Here is a 19,115-nt window from a genome sequence, read left to right on the forward strand (position 1 = left end):
GTGTATTGGACAAAATGAATAAATAAAAAATAAATAAATAAATAAATAAATATTGACAATAAGAAATGAAAAGAAAGACCAGGGGAGACATGATAGCAGTGTTCCAATATCTCAGGGGTTGCCACCAAGAAGAGGGAGTCAACCTATTCTCCATAGCACCTGAGGGTAGAACAAGAAGCAATGAGCGAAAACTAAATAAGGAGATAAGCAACTTAGAACTAAGGAAACCTTTTCTGACACTTAGAACAATTAATCAGTGGAACAGCTTGCCTCCAGAAGTTGTGAATGCTGCAACATTGGACGTTTTTAAGAAGATGTTGGATTACCATTTGTCTGAAATAGTGTAGGGTTTCCTGCCTAAGCAGAGGGTTGGACTAAAAGACCTCCAAGATCCCTTCCAATTGTGTTATTATCTATATATTAATTAAATAATTATAAATATATATAATGTTTATAAATAAGTTATTGAATCCAGCTGAATCAATCATCTGTGTGTGCTTCTGGTTTTGATTTTTCAACCAACTTTAATATAAATATATATTAATTGAAAAAAGATTCAATTAATATCCCTGTAAATCACTTAACACCTGTAGTGATTCATTTCACAAATGCAACAAAAAGGACAATAAAATTGGATGGGACTCATTTAATAAGCACTTCGATTAGCAATGGACATTCTGGTCTGAACTGAAGACATACGTTGAGGACTAGTATAATGAATGAATTAATATCATTCTGGATAACACTCCGTAAATGCCAACAGAGTTCTAAGCAGTGAATCAGCTGAAGAATTGAATGAAATGGTTTAGCTTTCTTGTGAGAGAAGGCTTTCTGCTGACTCATATCACCATAGGATACCTTTCATTCTATTCTAAATAAAACCTTGGCCAGCAGCTATTTCCCTAGTTACCATTATTGTTCGAATGGTGCTCTTTTCCTTTGAACACAAACCATCCACCTGGTGATGAAAACTTAAAAACAAGGCTAAGAAATTTTCGTGGCAACAGCAATACATAGGAACCAACCAGAAGTGGACATGCTTTAAAAATGAGGCCTGGAGAATTGTGACTTTCCCCCATTATATTTTAACTAAGAATTGAGTGTGGAATTTTAGGGGCTCAAAGGTACCCACAGTTGGGATGAGTGAGTTGCTGCCAATTGTCATCTGCACTACTACCTTTGAAAAATGTTCGGAAACTTCAGATCGTGCAGAACGCAGCCGCGAGAGCCATTGTGGGGCTTCCCAGATTCGCCCACGTTTCTTCAACACTCCGTGGCCTGCATTGGCGGCCAATCAGTTTCCGGGCACAATTCAAAGTGTTGGTTATCACCTTTAAAGCCCTACATGGCATTGGACCAGAGTACCTCCGGAACCGCCTGCTACCGCACGAATCCCAGCGACCGATAAGGTCCCACAGAGTTGGCCTTCTCCAGGTCCTGTCGACTAAACAATGTTGTTTGGTGGGCCCCAGGGGAAGAGCCTTCTCTGTGGCGGCCCCGGCCCCCTGGAACCAACTCCCCCTGGAGATTAGAACTGCCCCCACCCTCCCTGTCTTTTGTAAACTACTCAAGACTCACTTATACCGCCAGGCATGGGGGGGTTGACACACCTTTCCCCCAGGCTTTTTTTTATACTTTGTTTTATGTTTGGTATGAATGTGCTGTTTGGTTTTTTAAAATAATGATAGGGTTTTATATGTTTTTTAATATTAGATTTGTTCCATTACTATATTGTTTTTATTACTTTTGTGAGCTGCCCCGAGTCTTCGGAGAGGGGCGGCATACAAATCTAATAAATAAATGAATGAATGAATGAATGAATAAATAAATAAATAAATAAATACAGTGATACCTCGTCTTACAAACACCTCATCATACAAACTTTTCAAGATACAAACCTGGGGTTTAAGATTTTTTTGCCTCTTCTTACAAACTATTTTCACCTTAAAAACCCACCGCCGCCGCTGGGATGCCCTGCCTCCGGACTTCTGTTGCCAGCGAAGCACCCTTTTTTTGCGCTGCTGGGATTCCCCTGAGGCTCCCCTCCATGGGGAACCCCACCTCCGGACTTCCATGTTTTTGTGATGCTGCAGGAGAATCCCAGCAGCGCAAACATGGTCACTTTGTTGGCAACGGAAGTTCGGAGGTGGGGTTTCCCAGCAAGGGGAGCCTCAGTGAAATCGCAGCATTGCAAAAACACATAGGTCTGGAGGTGGGGTTTCCCATGGAGGGGAGCCTCAGGGCAATCCCAGCAGCGCAAAAATGGGCACTTCGGCTGGCAAAAGGGGTCAATTTTGGGCTTGCACGCATTAATCGCTTTTCCATTGATTCCTATGGGAAACATTGTTTCATCTTACAAACTTTTCACCTTAAGAACTGCATCCCGGAACCAATTAAGTTTGTAAGACGAGGTATCACTGTATTCTACTAGTTTTTCTCATCATCCTTGTCAACCTTTTCCTCCCATTAGAACCGCATGACTGTAACTTGTTGCTTGTATCCTAAGATTTTTATTAATATTGATTGTTTCTTCATTGCTTATTTGACCCCTATGGCAATCATTAAGTGTTGTAGCTCATGATTCTTGACAAATGTATCTTTTTCTTTTATGTATGCTGGGAGCATCTGCACCAAGACAAATTCCTTATGCATCCAATCAAACTTGGCCAATAAAATTCTATTCTATTCCATTCCATTCCATTCTATTCTATTTTATTCTTTGTTGTTAGTTGTAAAGTCGTGTCTGACCCATTGCAACCCCATGGACAACGTTCTTCCAGGTCTTCTTGTCCGCTACCATCCACCGGATGTCAAAAATAAGTTTATTTCTGGAGGTAATATTACAATGCAAGTAAATGGTTTGTAACCATGGGAAGGGCTAGTGTAAGCCATAATCAGCATGCAACTGTGCTGCAACTTGATTGGCTGTAACCTATATAACAGGAGAAACACCCTTGCATGGGTGTGGTTTGTTACAGTGGTTTGTTATAGTGTGTTTTTGTTATAGTGTGATTTTTGTGCTGGGTGGTTTGTAGTTAGTGCTTAGTGGTTGCAGTGGTGGATGTAATAAGAGTTCTATGATGGTATTGGGAATAGTTTATTATAGAGGTTAAATGTAAAGGTGAAAGTTTTTTTAGGGAAGCATTTTGATAAAAAAGAAAGTAAAATATATTTTTACAAGAAAGCCTGCTGCAGTGTCTTTCATTGAAGACTTCAATTAGCCATAGTGGTTAACTGTGGCTAGTTGGTGGGTTTACCTTCTGCATGCACAAAACTCTCCCAACACATTTAAGCTCATCCTGATCTCCTCTAAGACTGACAGGTTTGATTGCCTTGCTGTCCAAGGGACTCACAGGAGTCTTCTCCAGCAGCCAGAGTTCAAAGGCCTCAATTCTTTGGTGTTCAGCCTTCCTTATGGTCCAACTTTCACAGCCATACATTGCATTTGGGAAAACCAAAGCTCTTCTGAGATGGATGTTTACCTTGACAACTGAATTCCAGACGAGTGGACTTCAACACCCAGAATTCCCTAGGCAATCTTGCTCATTAGGGAATTCTGGGAGTTGAGGTCCACCCAACTTCAAATGTTAGCATTGAGTGCCTAGAAGATGCTTGAACTTTCATAATGTCTGGACATCTGCATTTACACTGAAATATCTTATTTGAAATACCTGTAGGTGGGGGCAGAAGCAGTGGTGGGTTGCTACCGGTTTGGACCATTTTGCCGGAGCCGGTGGCAGAAATTTGGCCCTTTGCCAAACCAGTAGTGATGGCTGGCTTGCCATGCTCCTGAACTGGTTCCTTGGTTACCGCTGCTTGAAACCGGCTGGCAACGAATCCTTTGAACATGCTCAAAGGCTTCGGCACATATGCAGAGGGCAAGTACCCGGATGTAATGCAAGTACGCACTTCCAAACCAGTAGGGATGGTGTTCTGTCGGGCTCTCTGGTAAAATCCTCCCAAAAATGCACAGGTACAAATTTCAGTTTCAAAGCGAGGAAAAATCAGCACCCAAAAAGTCAAAGTCAGTAAAGCAGTCACGAAACACAAGGATCAGATAATCCTCCACAATGGCCAAACCCACAGGCTGCTATTTATAGCAGCCCCACTAATTACCAGAGCCCCACCCAACCACAGGTGGCCTCATTTTCTTTGATAATACTCTCTCGGTTGTTGTTGCCTATGCATCGCTCTCTGCATGCGTGGCTGTATCATTAACTCTTGTTCTGAATCCAAGGAGGAGCTAGATAATTGATCTCCTTCTGAGCTGTCTGCCACACTCTCCTCCTCCCTGTCACTCATGTCTTCTTGGTCAGAGGAGCCTTCATCAGCAGATTCCACCAGGGGCAAAACAGGCCTGCAGCATGTGGATGTCTCCCCCACACCCACAGTCCTTGGGACAGGAGCAGGGCCAGAGCTAACCACAACAGGATGGTAAGAGAAACCCGCCCCTGGGCAGAAGGTTCCCTGAAGAAAGGGCTGATGGAAGAAAAGAGAAAGGGAGCTGGGAACTTACTGTCTCCCAATTTCAGTGTAAATATTGAGAAAGATGCCTCCAACCAAGTAGCCAGCTGCTGGGCCCAATATGGCCGCGGTGTAGAAAACAGCTGAAAAGAGAAAGACACAACAATGATGCTGGGCAAAGTTCAACATAGAAGATTTGGGTGTTTGCTGAGGCCCAAATAGGGGCAAAGAAGGCCATTGCAGGAGCCTATTACCTTCTCTAAGTTCTGTTTAGTCTTTACTGTATTTTTCGGAGCATAAGACACACCTCCCCCCCCCCTAAAAGAGACTGAAAATTTGGGTGATGGATCAAAGATGGATCAAATTGAACGGGTCCAAAGACGGGCTACAAAAATGGTGGAAGGTCTTAAGAATAAAATTCATCAGGAAAGACTTCATGAACTCAATCTGTAGAGTCTGGAGGACAGAAGGGAAAGGGGGGACATGACTGAAACATTTAAATATGATAAAGGGTTCAATAAGGTTCAGGAGAAAAGTGTTTTTAATAGGAAAGGGAACACAAGAACAAGGGGGCACAATCTGAGGTTAGTTAGGGGAAAGATCAGAAGCCACGTGAGAAAATATTATTTGACTGAAAGAGTAGTAGATGCTTGGAACAAACTTCCAGCAGACATGGTTGGTAAATCCACAGTCACTGAATTTAAACATGCCTGGAATAAACATAGATTTATCCTAAGATAAAATACAGGAAATAGTATAAGGGCAGACTAGATGGACCATGAGATCTTTTTCTGCGGTCAATCTTCTAGGTTTCTAGGTTCTGGGGTGTGTCTTATACTCTATGTAGCTTTTTTGAAGCTTTTTTTCCCCAGGCCTAACAAGGTGCTAATGATCTTCCTGGCTTGCAGGCTTTTTTCACTGCTACTCCGCCAAGGATTTTTTTCCCCAGCCCTAAGTCTTTGCAGGCTTTTTTCATTGCTACTTCCCTCCAAAGAAGTTTTTTTCCAAGCCCTACCCATGGGATAAAATAATGTGCAGAAGCTGACTAGACTAAGGATGCTAGCCAGATGAATACCTGTAGGGAGATTTCGCCCCCCCCCCCCCATTTTTCTCTCCCAAAAACCAAGGTGCGTCTTATACTCCAGTGTGTCTTATACTCTGAAAAATACAGTAAGTTGAAAAAGATTCCACTGGTCCTCCGGTTTGGTCGCGCTGCTGGATGATGTCTGGCAGGCCCGGGATAGGGGGCATTCCTCTATCCTGGTGCTCCTCAACCTCTCAGCACCATTTAAGGTGGTTCTCCTCCTATCTCTCTGGTCATTCGCAGTCGGTGTTAGTGGGGAGGCAGAGGTCCACCCCTCGGCCTCTCCTCTGTAAATAAATACATACAGTGTTCCCTCGATTTCCGCAGGTCCAAACTTCATGAAAAGTCTATACCACGGTTTTTCAAAAAATATTATTAAAAAAATTGTGGGTTTTTTGCACACCAAGGATTTTCTGGGGCTGTCCGATGTGTTTTAACTCTCCTCCCCCCCTCCACCTTAACAGTCCTGCTTCTTTAAATAAAAGCTCCGTTTCCGCCCCAGCTTTCCGATCCCACCCCTTTAATTCTAAGAGCTTTGGTACACTCCAATTGAAGCTGAGCCTTATTGCCGCCCGCCGCCGCAGCGAACTCAACAAAGCCCCCTGCTTGCTGCCCCGTTGCCCCTGGGGTTCTGGGGGTAAGTAAAACCAGGAATGGAGGAGGGAGGGGGAGGAAGGAAGGAAAGAAAGGGAGCATCTCTACTTCACGGAAATTTGACTTTCGCGGGCAGTCTTGGAACGTATCCCCTGCGAAAGTAACAGGAACATTGTAATTAATAACTAAATAAATAACCACTGTGTTGCCGCAGCTCATAGATGATTGACAGATCAACAGATAGACAATCCTCCTACCCATTCCATAATTCTGTAGACCGCAGGACTTACCAATATAAACAGGAGAATAGTTGGACTTGACATTTTCATCCAGGTAGGTGACCCCCAGGGTGTAGAGTGGCGTTGCTCCAATCCCATGTAAAAACTGACCAAGCATGAAGACAAACTGATAATTAGAGAGGGTGGAGACACTTTCTGAACACCACGCGCTCTGGTTGGAGGAGCATGTGCCAATCTCCTCTGAAAAGTGGACTTCGTATTGGCTGGTGGTGAAGTGAGGGAGGGCAAAAACAAGGGAACCAATCCCCATGATCAAAACCCCCCAGCCCAGCCACCGCGGTTTATGCCCATTGCCCCCAAAGTAACTGACGAACGTCAAACACACGCAGGCTGCGATGTCATAGGAACTGGCAATCAAGCCGCTTTGGTAGCTCTGGAGGTCGAAGCGCCGTTCGATCGATGTAATGACGGTGTTGACAAAGCCGTTGACGGTCATGCCTTGCAAGAAGGATGCCACACACAGGAAGAAGAGAACCCCTTTGGGGGTGTTGAAAAACTGTAAACAACTTGGGGTGAAGCCTCCCCATCCACACACCAGGACCTCCCGATCGGTGGAGACGTATTTAATGCCGCCGTTGAACCCGTTTTCGTTGGGGGACGTTGCTTCACAGAGAGGCTTCATGCAGGAATCGGAAGGACTGTTTGTGCTGGAGTAGAAGGTCCCATTGCTCAAAGGAGTGGGGCAGGATTCCTGGGGACTGGGGCTGTCGAAAGGAGGGCTGTTCTCCATGGAATTGGGCGTGTTGGAAAAAATAAGTTTGTGGGTGCAGTGGAAGCCATTTTCTCCCACCATCTTGTGTGACATTTCCATCAAACGGGGCCAGTTGATGTTTGTTCTCCGATGTCTCTCTGTCCCTCTTGTCCTTCCTGGATCCTTGTGCTTGAAGGCTGAAAACTAGATCTTCGGAAGAAGGGAATGTGTAGGAAATAGATAAATTAATAGGTGGACCAAGAAGAGATTCTGAAATACTTCATTCTGGGGGAAAGAAAAACAAGTACGTAAGAGAAATGAGCAGAATATCTTAGAATAACAGCCTTCCAATTTATTTATTAATTGGATTTGTATGCCGCCCCTCTCCGAGGACTCGGGGAGGCTCACAACATATCAGAAGAACACAGCAAATACATCTAAAATTCCAATTAATATGATTAAAAAACTTAAAAAGCTCCAATGTAGTTTAAAAACATTCATCACCATTCACTCCACAAAACATACTAAGAGACAGATGGCTAGGATCTAATGGCCCCAGGCCTGGCGGCATAAATAGGTCTTTAAACTTTTATGCAAGGTAAGGAGAGTGAAGGCAATGCGAATCTCCAGGGGAAGCTGATTCCAGAGGGCCGGGGCCCTCACAGAGAAGGCTCTTCCTCTAGGCTCCGCCAAATAACATTTCTTGACGGCCCATCACACAGACAAGGGGATTGACGTGAGCAAAATAAACAAGTAAGCATTATTATTTTTAATTTCATTTTTATTTTTCTTATGATCAGGAATGTTCAATTTAGTATACCAGTATAACAGAAAGTAATTAAGAAACACTGCACTATCCTTATCGACAAGGCAAAGTTGACCAGTTCCTTACAGCAGATCAATTATTACCGGGTAAAGGTCTGTTCAAGCAAAATCCTTCACTGGGTCATAAACTGGGTTAGTATGTCAGGGGACTTAATTTTAGCTTCAAAGTCCTTAGGGCTGTTTGGTGCTGATTACGCCTGTGTCAGCCCAAAGACTGAAAGACTTTCCAAAGTAGGTTTAGGATAGTAGGGCCTCTCTAAACTTTCCATAATGGTTTCTTTTTCTACTTTTCACTCCTGGCCCTGACTAGGGCTGAGATGATAGTCTTCCAATATTTGAGGGGCAGCCACAGAGAAGAGAGGGTTGACCTCTTCTCTTAAAGCCCCCGAGGGCAGGAAAAGAAGTAACGGATGGAAGTTTATCATAGCGAGATCTAACCTAGAACTGAGGAGAAATTTCCTGAGAGTGAGAACAATTAATCAGTGGAACATCTGGACTCCAGAATAGCAAAAGCATTCAGCATTTAGACTTATATACCACTTCATAATGCTTTCACAGCCCCCTCTAAGCGGTTTACAGAGTCACCCTATTGCCTCCAACAATCTGGGTCCTCATTTTACCTTAGATCGCAGAAGGGTGGAAGGCTGAGTCAACCTTGAGCCAGTGGTGAGATTTGAACCGCTGAACTACAGCTAGCAGTTAGCTGAAGTAGCCTGCAGTGCTGCATTCTAACCACTGCACCACCCAGCTCTAGTGGTTGGGTGCTCCGTCACTGGAGGTTTCCCAAAAGAAATAGACAGCCATTTGTATGGAATGGTATTCAGTGTTCCCTCAATGTTCGCGGGGGATGCGTTCCAGGACCGCCCACGAAAGTCAAATTTCCGCGAAGTAGAGATGCGGAAGTATATACACTATTTTTGGCTATGAACAGTATCCCAAGCCTTCCCTTAACACTTTAAGCCCCTAAATTACAATTTCCCATTTCCTTAGCAACCATTTAGATTATTACTCACCATGTTTATTTATTAAAGTTTATTTTAAAAAAATATTTATTAAAGGCAGATGAAAGTTTGGCGATGACATATGATGTCATCGGGCGGGAAAAACCGTGGTATAGTTGGAAAAATCACGAAGTATTTTTTAATTAATATTTTTGAAAAACAGTGGTATAGACTTTTCGCGAAGTTCCAACCCGCGAAAACTGAGGGAACACTGTACAGTACTGTATTTTTTATAGTATAAGATACACAGGAGTATTAGACGCACTTTAGTTTTGGCAGAGGAAAATAGGGATGGGAGAAAATCTAGCTATCAGATACTCATTTGACTAGTGTCCTTAGTCTGATCAGCCTCAGCACATTATTTTATTTATTTATTTATTTATTGGATTTGTATGCCGCCCCTCTCCAGAGACTCGGGGCGGCTAACAGCGACAATAAAACAGTGTACAATAGTAATTTGGTATTGATGATTAAAAATCAATTAATATAAAAACCAAACATACATACATACATACATACATACATACATACATACATACCATGCATAGAATTGTAAAGGCCTAGGGGGAAAGAGGATCTCAATTCCCCCATGCCTGGTGGCAGAGGTGGGTTTTAAGTTGTTTACGAAAGGCAAGGAGGGTGGGGGCCATTCTAATCTCTGGGGGGAGTTGGTTCCAGAGGGCTGGGCCCCCCCCAGAGAAGGCTCTTCCCCTGGGTCCCGCCAGGCGACATTACTTAGTTGACGGGACCCGGAGAAGATCCACTCTGTGGGACCTAACTTTATCCCCTGGTTAGGGCTGAAATGTTGTTGTTTTTTTGTGTGGGAGTAGCAGTGAAAACAAGCCTGCAAAGACAGGGCTGGGGGAAAAAAAACCTTTTCTGGAATAGCATTGAAAAAATCCTGCAAGCTGGAATTCTGCAAGCTTTGTTAGGGCTGGGAAAAAAGCCTTTAAAAAAAGGCTACATTCAGAATATAAGCCGCCACTCAAATTTTCAGCCTCCTTGGGGGGGGGGGGGGAAGAAAGTGTGTCTTATACAGTGAGCCCTCATTTTTCGGGAAGATGCATTCCAAGACCACCCATGAAAAACAAATTTCCGTGAAGTAGAGGAAAAATATTTTTTATGTATTTAATGAGTATTTGGACTTTTAAAACCCACCCTTTGCATTAATGTTTCTCAGCTGGAACTACATGTGATATCCTACCAGTTTCTGTAATAGAGTAGAGTAGTACTGTAGAAGAATTTTAAGAATTTTTAATGGATTTTAAATTTTCAATGGACTTAAAGGATTTAAGCCCCCTTTGAAAACCAGTGAAGGAGCAAATCCACAAAAGATGAACAGCGAAGTAGCGAGGGATTAATGTAATCTGAAAAATACGGTAAGTTTTCCTGCTTGAGCAGAGAGTTGGACTAGAAGGCCCCTTCCAACTCTGTTATTTTGTATTCTATTCTGTATTCCGGTTCTTTTTCACCCTCTTGGAGAACAAATCCAACAGCTAGGAGTTGACAACTTGTCGGCCTCCTTGAGGGACCTCAGAAAATGGCTTCTGTCCAAATGAGTAAGTGGTCACAAGGACATAAGAAGAGCCATGCTGAATCAGGCCAAAGCCCATCGAGTCCAGCATTCTGCGTCACACAGTGGCCCACCAATTGTCCATGGGGATCTTGAGCAGAAAGAGAAGGCAAGACACCCCCCTTTCCCTTGACCCCCCAACAAATGGTACTCAAGGGAATCCTGCCTGCCTCAAGCAACATAGAGGGGGCACATGGACATGCGTTTCAATAACCACAAATACACTTGGCATCCATGAATCTGTCCAATCCTACCTTGAAGCTATCCAGACTGACAACTGTTCACGACCTCTTCTGGAAGGGAATTCCATCAACCAAGGACCCTCTGGGTGAAGAAATATTTCCCTTGATTTGTCCTGACTTTCTTACCTATGAGCTTTAGGGAGGGCCCCATTGTCCTAGTATTGTGTGATAGAGAAAATATCTTTTCTCTATCCACCTTTTCTATACAATAGAAATAGGTCTCGATACAGTGCTGCTGAAGGAATTGGCCATGACAGCAGATGACCAAAACTGTCAATCAAAGAGCCATACAGATATCCTTGACTCTTCCTGTAGACAGCATTTTGGATGATGGAAAGGGATATCATTACAGTAATCCCTCGCTACTTAGCGGTTCATCTTTTGTGGATTTGCTACTTCACAGGTTTGCAAAGGGGGGCTTAAATCCATTAAATCCATTGAAAATTTTAAATCCATTAAAAATTCATAAAATTCTTCTGCAGTACTACTGTACTCTATTACAAATTGCAGACACACACAAGTTTGAAAATTCAAAACAATGTTCTTTATCACAAAATTCAAAATAAACTAAGCACTCTTTTTGTATTGCAAAGGGCACTCGTCCCAAAACAACCGGGTAGTCTGTACAATTTCCCTTAAGCAGTCATTAAGTACTTAGCTAGCAGCTGTGAAGAAACTTCACACCCCTTCTTCTTCCAACGAAGTGAGACACACACACAAACACACACACGTTGCTCTGCTTTGGTTTCAAAGGTGTAAAAAAATCAACAAAGTCCAGAAAACAGCAACACACGATTCCTGAGGAACTGCAATCAGATACTCTTTCACAATGGCCAAACCCACATGCTGCTATTTATAGCAGCAGCCCTAATTACTGGAGCCCCACCCAACCACAGGTGGCCTCATTTTCTCTTGTAATAATCCTTTAGTTGTTGTCTCCTATGCATCACTCTACGCATGCGTGGATGTGTCATTAATTCTTGTTCAGAATCCAAAGATGATACAGATGATTGATCTCCTCCTGGGCTGTCTGCCAAACTCCCCTCTTCCCTGTCACTTATGCTGCCTTGGGTCAGAGGAGACTTTGTCGGCAGATTCTACTGGGAGCAAAACAGGCCTGCGGCATGTGGATGTCTCCCCCACATCCACCTGCACATTCCTTGGGGCAGGAGCTGGGCCAGAGCTAACCACAACATAGAATGAGTGTTCAATGCAAAGGGTGGGTTTTAAAAGTCCAAATACTTGTTAAATACAAAGAAAAAATATTTCCTCTACTTCACGGAAATTCATTTTTCATGGGTGGTCTTGGAATGCATCCCCCATGAAAAACGAGGGTTCACTGTATTTGTTTTTGCATGCCATCAAAAAAAGGGCTCAGACACAGTCAGGATCCAAAGTAGGCCATGTGTCCAAGGAGAACTGGGACACCAAAGAAGTGGGCTGAACATGTTATGATTTCTGTATAATATATAAAATTGCTACAGGGGTGGTCAAACTCCATTTCATTGAGGGATGTATCATGTTTGTGTTTGACTTTGGGAGACTGGGATGCGCATGGCCAGGCTGGGCATTTCCAGCTCGACGTCACTTGTGTCAGTGTCATCTCTGGTGCAGTGAAGGGCTGCAAAGAGTTTTTACTACCACACTCTGGGTGTGGCTTATTTTGTGGGTGTGGCTTGTTGACCATGTGACCAGGTGGGAGTGGCTTGATGCTCATGCGACCGGGGAGGGTTAAAGGTCATGTGGCTGGCTTAAATGTGGCCAACTTGACATCACTCATGTCAAGGGTTTGGGTTAGAACATAAGAACATAAGAAGAGCCATGCTGAATCAGGACCAAGCCCATCGAGTCCAGCATTCTGTGTCACACAGTGGCCCATCAATTGTCCATGGGGATCTTGAGCAGAAAGGGAAGGCAAAACCCTCCCTTCCCCTCGACCCCCAACAAATGGTACTCAAGGGAACCCTGCCTCCCTCCCTCAACATAGAGGTGGCACATGGACATCCATTTCAGTAACCACTGATACACTTGGCATCCATGAATCTGTCTAATCCTGCCTTGAAGCTATCAATGCTGACAGCTATCACAACCTCTTCTGGAAGGGAATTCCATAAATTCCATGATTTGTCCTCGCTTTCTTACCTATGAGCTTTAGGGAGTGCCCCCTTGTCCTCGTATTATGTGATAGAGAAAATATTTTTTCTCTATCCACCTTTTCTATCCCATGCATGATTTTATACACTTCGATCAAGTCACCCCATAAACGCCGTCTTTCAAGGCGGAAGAGACAAAGAGTTAGGGTTAGGGTGCCTGGCCTCTCCTCACCTCAGTTATACAATTTCCCTCTCTATTCACTATTATTGAACATCCAAAATATACTATTTAATTCTATGTACATATGTCTTATGTGTACAAACATATTGCACACAGGCGCACAAAAATATACATTGGGTTGGAAAGAGTCTAAAAAATGGGCATTACAGAATTGGTTCTGGTACATGGTGGATCACATTCATTTTGAAATCACGGAAATAAGATTAAACAATTTTGATGAAAATAAATTGGAGAAGCTGATGGTACCATGGAATAAGGTGAAAGATTACTGTATATGTTGAGTAGAATTTGTGACGAAAATGTGAAAAATAAACTCCAATCACTCTTTGAATAGTAAAGAAATGCAAATTAGAGCTAAGGAAATAAAAGAACATAAACTATTAAATATTTGAAGCCCTGCAATTGGTGGTGGTGGTGATGTGTATTGTCATGTTTGTTTTATGTTATTTTCAAATGTGCAAAACCAATAAAAATATTAAATATATGTATATATATATCTACGAAAACAAATATATATAAGCTAAAAACATTTGACACATACAGAATATAGTTGTCGGCTATGAATAAATTAACTGCCTTGAAATGGTCCTGGGTTGGGCCTAGAGGCAAAAAGGAGCTGTGACGTTCCTTCTATATACCAGGGTGGTCCGACATAAAAAAACATATAGCCCCTCCCTGGTACACAGCTGGAAGGTATCAGGTCTGATGGCTCAACTGCTAATTCTCTGCCTTACAAGGCAGAGGCTACCAGATCGAATCCCAGTAAGGAAGGGTGTGGCTAACTGATGAGGCCAGAACAAGACCGAAATGGGACCATCCTAGTCTCCCTTAATTTTAAAATTCCAGCTAAAATATATATATATATATATATATATATGTATGTATGTATGTATGTATGTATGTATGTATGTATGTATTCCACCTCATTTACTGCAATAGGAAAAACATACCCAGAGCCCAGAAGGGGAAAAAAATAAAAAAAATTCAACATTTTTCTACCAGTTCTGCATACTTGATCAAAGTTTTTCTACCGGTTCTGCGTACCTGACTGTACCCGTAGGAGCCCATTACTGCTAATATCCAACCGTATTTAATTTGCCGCTGCGGAGACTTCACGCTTACTTCTCTAAGCCCCCATTAGGCTCCGCGAAGTAGGATGTCAAAAGGAAGATTACAACATCTGAAGGAATAGTTAAGAGAGTTTAAATTGGGTGAATCCAATTTACACTTTTATCTCTGAGCTTATGGTAATACGCTCAATCGTTCCACTGTTTCGCAGGATAACATTTGAGGACAAGGAGGCCATTGAGAGAAATCTTATTAAAACTGGTAACGACAAGGCAGCGTGAAAGAGGAGTTGAAACGGAGACAAGGAAAGCAGAACCATTACGATCTCAGTGCCAGGGATTTTCTCCCTTCAGACGCCGGAGATAATATTGGATAAAAATGGAACATCGAAATTCATTTCTGTGTTAATTCAGCTGCACAGATGGCTGTGACCTTATTCAGTTCAAACAAATGAGATATTAATAAGGGAGAATATTTGTAGCTCAGGGTTGACATGAGAGGTGCTTGGGAATCTCTCGGCTTGGTTGTGTTTCTTGCAGACCCAAACTAGGTAACATTATCAGGGCTAGAAGAGAAAGGTGTTTCTGGAGAGGGGGAAGAGGAGGAAGTGGAGGAGGAGGAGGAGAACAAGGAGGACGAGCCCCTACCCCTTAACAGCAAAAAGAACAGGATTTCCACCTTATCTCTTTATTTCTAACAACCACAAAGCAATCTATTTTAAATAACAGTGTGGTCGTACCACTCTAAGCTACCAATTCTCAAAAAGAAAAGAAAAAAGAAAGGAAGGAAAGAAAGAAAGAAAGAAGAAAGGGAAGGAAGAGAGGGAGTGACGAGATAGATGGATAGTTGGATGGAGATAGATAGATAGATAGATAGAGATAGACAGAGAGATAGATAGGTAGGTAGGTAGGTAGGTAGGTAGATAGGTAGGTGGATGGATGGATGGATGGATGGATAGATAGATAGATAGATAGATAGATAGATAGATAGATGAGAGAGAGAGAGAGAGAGAGAGAGATAGGCAGGCAGGCAGACAGATGGGCGGGCGGGCGGGCGGATAGATAGATAGATAGATAGATAGATAGATAGATAGATAGACAGACAGACAGACAGACAGACAGACAGACAGACAGACAGACAGACAGAGCGATAGGTAGATAGGTAGATAGGTGGGTGGATGGATGGGTAGGTAGGTAGGTAGGTAGATAGATAGATAGATAGATAGATAGATAGATAGATAGATAGATAGATAGATAGATAGATAGATAGATAGATACCCTTCTTTCCCCAAAATAAGACATCCCTGACAAAAAGTCCAATCGGGCTTTTGAGTTCATGGCAATAAGGCCAAATGCTTATTTCAGAGTTTTAAAAAAATAAGATAGGGTCTTATTTTGGGGGAAACAAGGAAGGAAGGAAAGAAAGAAAGAAGGAAGGAAGGATAAAAGCATGCCTAAAAAGAGATTAAACGATTTCATGAGCCACTAAAAAGCATTAGTGAAACTAATTTAACAGTTCTCATCCCCAATCTGTTCTTAATGTCCTAAATAAGTAGAACCTCAAATGAAATGCCAAACGTCAAACTTTCCTGTTCATGCTTTTGTTAAAAGCAGGGTTCTCCAACCTTGCAACTTTTAAGACTTATGGACTTCAATTCCCAGAGCTGAAGCAAAGCCGGCTGAGGAATTCTGGGAGTTGAAGTCCACAAATCTTAACGTAGCCAAGGTTGGAGATCTCTGCACTAGAGCATTTCGGCAGCTAGTACAACAACAGCTAAATTCACTCCGGCCTTGGTACCACAGGAGTCAATTTAGGCTCTTAAGAGGAAGTTTTACATCTGCATCCATCAACGCAACAGTCAATTGAGGTTTTAAGGCAAAAGCAAAGCATGTTGCAAAAACTAAGGCACCATATTTTGTGAGAGCAGAAAATCTCCACTCCCTTCTCCTTCACTCTGCTTTGAGAAAGCTTTTTACACATTTGGAAATCAGAGATAAAAGCACTGGAGTTATTTGAATCACTCTTTGGGGCAATCCTGCCGGGAACACAAAGTAAATTGAAGGTTGAAGAGTCAGCAGCAATACTCTCACCCTTTAATAAATAATGTTGTACACAGAAATACTTAATGGACTTTTAGTGACATCAGGACTGAATGGATGATGCTTTATAAGATTTGTTTGTAGTTAAGAGATAGGAAAGGGGATGAAGAGATAAATGCTTGTAATCTTAAAAGTCACTAAATTTGTTTAACGTGATCTATCTTTCTTTCTGACTTTCTTTCTTTCCTTCCTTCCTTCCTTCATCCTTCCTGCTTCTTTCTTTCTCTTTCTTTCTCTCCTCTTTTTCTCTTTCTCTCCTTTCTACTTTCTTTCCTTCTTTCTTTCCTTTCCTTTCTCTCTTTCTCTTTCTTTCTCTTTCTCTCTCTCTCACCCTTCCTTTCTTCTTTCCTTTCCTTCCTTCCTCCCTCCCCTTTCTTTCTTTCTTTCTTTCTTTCTTTCTTTCTTTCTCTTTCTTTCTTTCTTTTTCTCTTTCTTTTCTCTTTCTTTCTCTCTCCCATCCCTCCCTCCCCCCTCCCCCCCTCCCTCCCTCCCTCTCTTTCTTTCTTTCTTTTCTTTCTTTTTCTTTGTTTCTCTTTGTTTCTCTTTTTCTTTCACTCTCTCTCCCCTCCCTCCCTCTCGTCATTCATTCATTCTCCACTCCATTTCATTGTGGTTTTGGAATTAACTGGTTATCTTTCGAGGACAGTGTCTGACGTTCAAATCACTCATACATTTCCCTTCTAAAGCCATGCTAAGATTTCCCACACAAAAAAAGAAAAAGCAACAAAAATAAAGGATAACTTGCTCAATACAAAAATGGGAAACATTTTTCGCTACACATAGCAGCAGCAGGCTGAATGTTTTGCACAAGATTTGTGAAGCTGAAACATTTGCACAACATCTTGACCTTGGTTAGTGATAACCTAGGTTCATTATAATGTTGCTGTTTTCTTTTGCATACATGGCTTTACGTGTTATGTGAACTGAACCCATTTCATTATTTTATGTTTGAATGCCTAGGGTGGGTCCAGAAAACAGATTGTTAGAAACATAGAAACATAGAAGACTGACAGCAGAAAAAGACCTCATGGACCATCTAGTCTGCCCTTATACTATTCCCTGTATTTTATCTTACAATGGATATATGTTTATCCCAAGCATATTTAAATTCAATTACTGTGGATTTACCAACCACGTCTGCTGGAAGTTTGTCCCAATCATCTACTACTCTTTCAGTCAAATAATATTTTCTCACGTTGCTTTTGATCTTTCCCCCAACTATCTTCAGATTGTGTCCCCTTGTTCTTGTGTTCACTTTCCTATTAAAAACACTTCCCTCCTGAACCTTATTTAACCCTTTAACATATTTAAATGTTTCGATCATGTCCCCCCTTTTCCTTCTGTCCTCCAGACTATACAGATTGAGTTCATGAAGTCTTTCCTGATACGTTTGATGCTTAAGACCTTCTACCATTCTTGTAGCCCGTCTTTGGACCCGTTCAATTTTGTCAATATCTTTTTGTAGGTGAGGTCTCCAGAACTGAACACAGTATTCCAAATGTGATCTCACCAGCGCTCTATATAAGGGGATCACAATCTCCCTCTTCCTGCTTGTTATACCTCTAGCTATGCAGCCAAGCATCCTACTTGCTTTTCCTGCCACCCGATCACACTGCTCACCCATATTGAGACTGTCAGAAATCACTACCCCTAAATCCTTCTCTTCTGAAGTTTTTGCTAACACAGAAAACAGATTGTTTCATCTCTTCTTCTAACCTTAAAAAATGGGGACTCATAAGCAATTTTCCCTGTGTTTGAACGTAATAATCTTCATTGATATATTCCTGTATACATTATGGCACATATTAAAATGAAATTCTGATGCACAGTATCAGATGAATCAACTCTGGCTGAAGGAGATGATCTTCAAAGTAAGTTAGCACCAAGCTATAAATGTATAGTTCAGTGTGTTGCAATCTTGGACAATTAGATAAACTCAGAAAATCATTATATCCTTTAACTACAGGACTATATTTCATTTGAACGGGAACGTCGGAAAATCAAAACCAGTCAGATTACACAACACACTATGTGGGGAAACAATGTTGTCGTCTGTGAAGGGGCTGCAAAAATTTTACTACCACGCTGTGGGTGTGGCTTATTTTGTGGTGTGGTTTGCCGGCCATGTGACCAGGTGGGAGTGACTTGATGATCATGTGACAGGGTGGCTTAAAGGTGGCCAACTTAATGTCATCTATGTGAAGAGTTTGGGCTAGGTGCCTGGCCTCTTCTCGCCTCAAACAGATACAATTTCCCTTACTATTACTGAACATCCAAAATATACTATTTAATTCTATGTACATATACCATATCCGTACCATATGTGGTACCTCTACCTACGAATGCCTCTACTTATGAACATTTCTAGATAAGAACTGAGTGTTCAAGATTTTTTTGCCTTTTCTCAAGAACCATTTTCCACTTACAAACGCGAGCCTCCGAAACTGTAACCGGAAATGGTGGGGAGAAGCCTCTGTGGGGCCTCTCTAGGAATCTCCTGGGAGGAAACAGGGCTGGAAAAGGCGGGGAGAAGTCTCCATGGGGCCTCTCTAGGAATCTCCTGGAAGAAACAGGGCCAGAAAAGGCAGGAAGAAGCCTCTGTTGGGCCTTTTTAGGAATCTCCTGGAAGGAAACAGGGCCGGGAAAGGTGGGGAGAAGCCTCCATGGGGCCTCTCTAGGAACTCCTGGGAGAAAACAGGGCCTCCCTGTGGTTTCCCCAATTACACACATTATTTGCTTTTACATTGATTCCTATGGGAAAAATAACTTCTTCTTACAAACTTTTCTACTTAAGGACCTGGTCACGGAACGAATTAAATTCGTAAGTAGAGGTACCACTGT

The 19,115-nt window shown here is 42.3% G+C and overlaps 1 protein-coding gene across 2 annotated transcripts in view; it reads right to left on the bottom strand.

Moving 5' to 3' along the window:
• SLCO4A1 (solute carrier organic anion transporter family member 4A1) overlaps window positions 1-19,115 on the bottom strand; it is a 67,357-nt gene that overhangs the window by 25,577 nt on the left and 22,665 nt on the right. Inside the window, exons 3-4 of one of the 2 annotated variants that reach the window (XM_070744463.1) lie at window positions 6,433-7,417; window positions 4,517-4,607 (exon numbers count right to left, since the gene is read on the bottom strand). In XM_070744463.1, coding sequence (XP_070600564.1) covers window positions 4,517-4,607; window positions 6,433-7,252 — 911 coding nt within the window. In that variant the 5' untranslated portion in view covers window positions 7,253-7,417. The remainder of the gene's footprint in view (window positions 1-4,516; window positions 4,608-6,432; window positions 7,418-19,115) is intronic. The other variant, XM_070744464.1, reaches the window with a different exon arrangement.

This window comes from Erythrolamprus reginae, chromosome 3 (genome assembly GCF_031021105.1).
Source record: "Erythrolamprus reginae isolate rEryReg1 chromosome 3, rEryReg1.hap1, whole genome shotgun sequence".
NCBI classification, from domain to species: domain Eukaryota; kingdom Metazoa; phylum Chordata; class Lepidosauria; order Squamata; family Dipsadidae; genus Erythrolamprus; species Erythrolamprus reginae.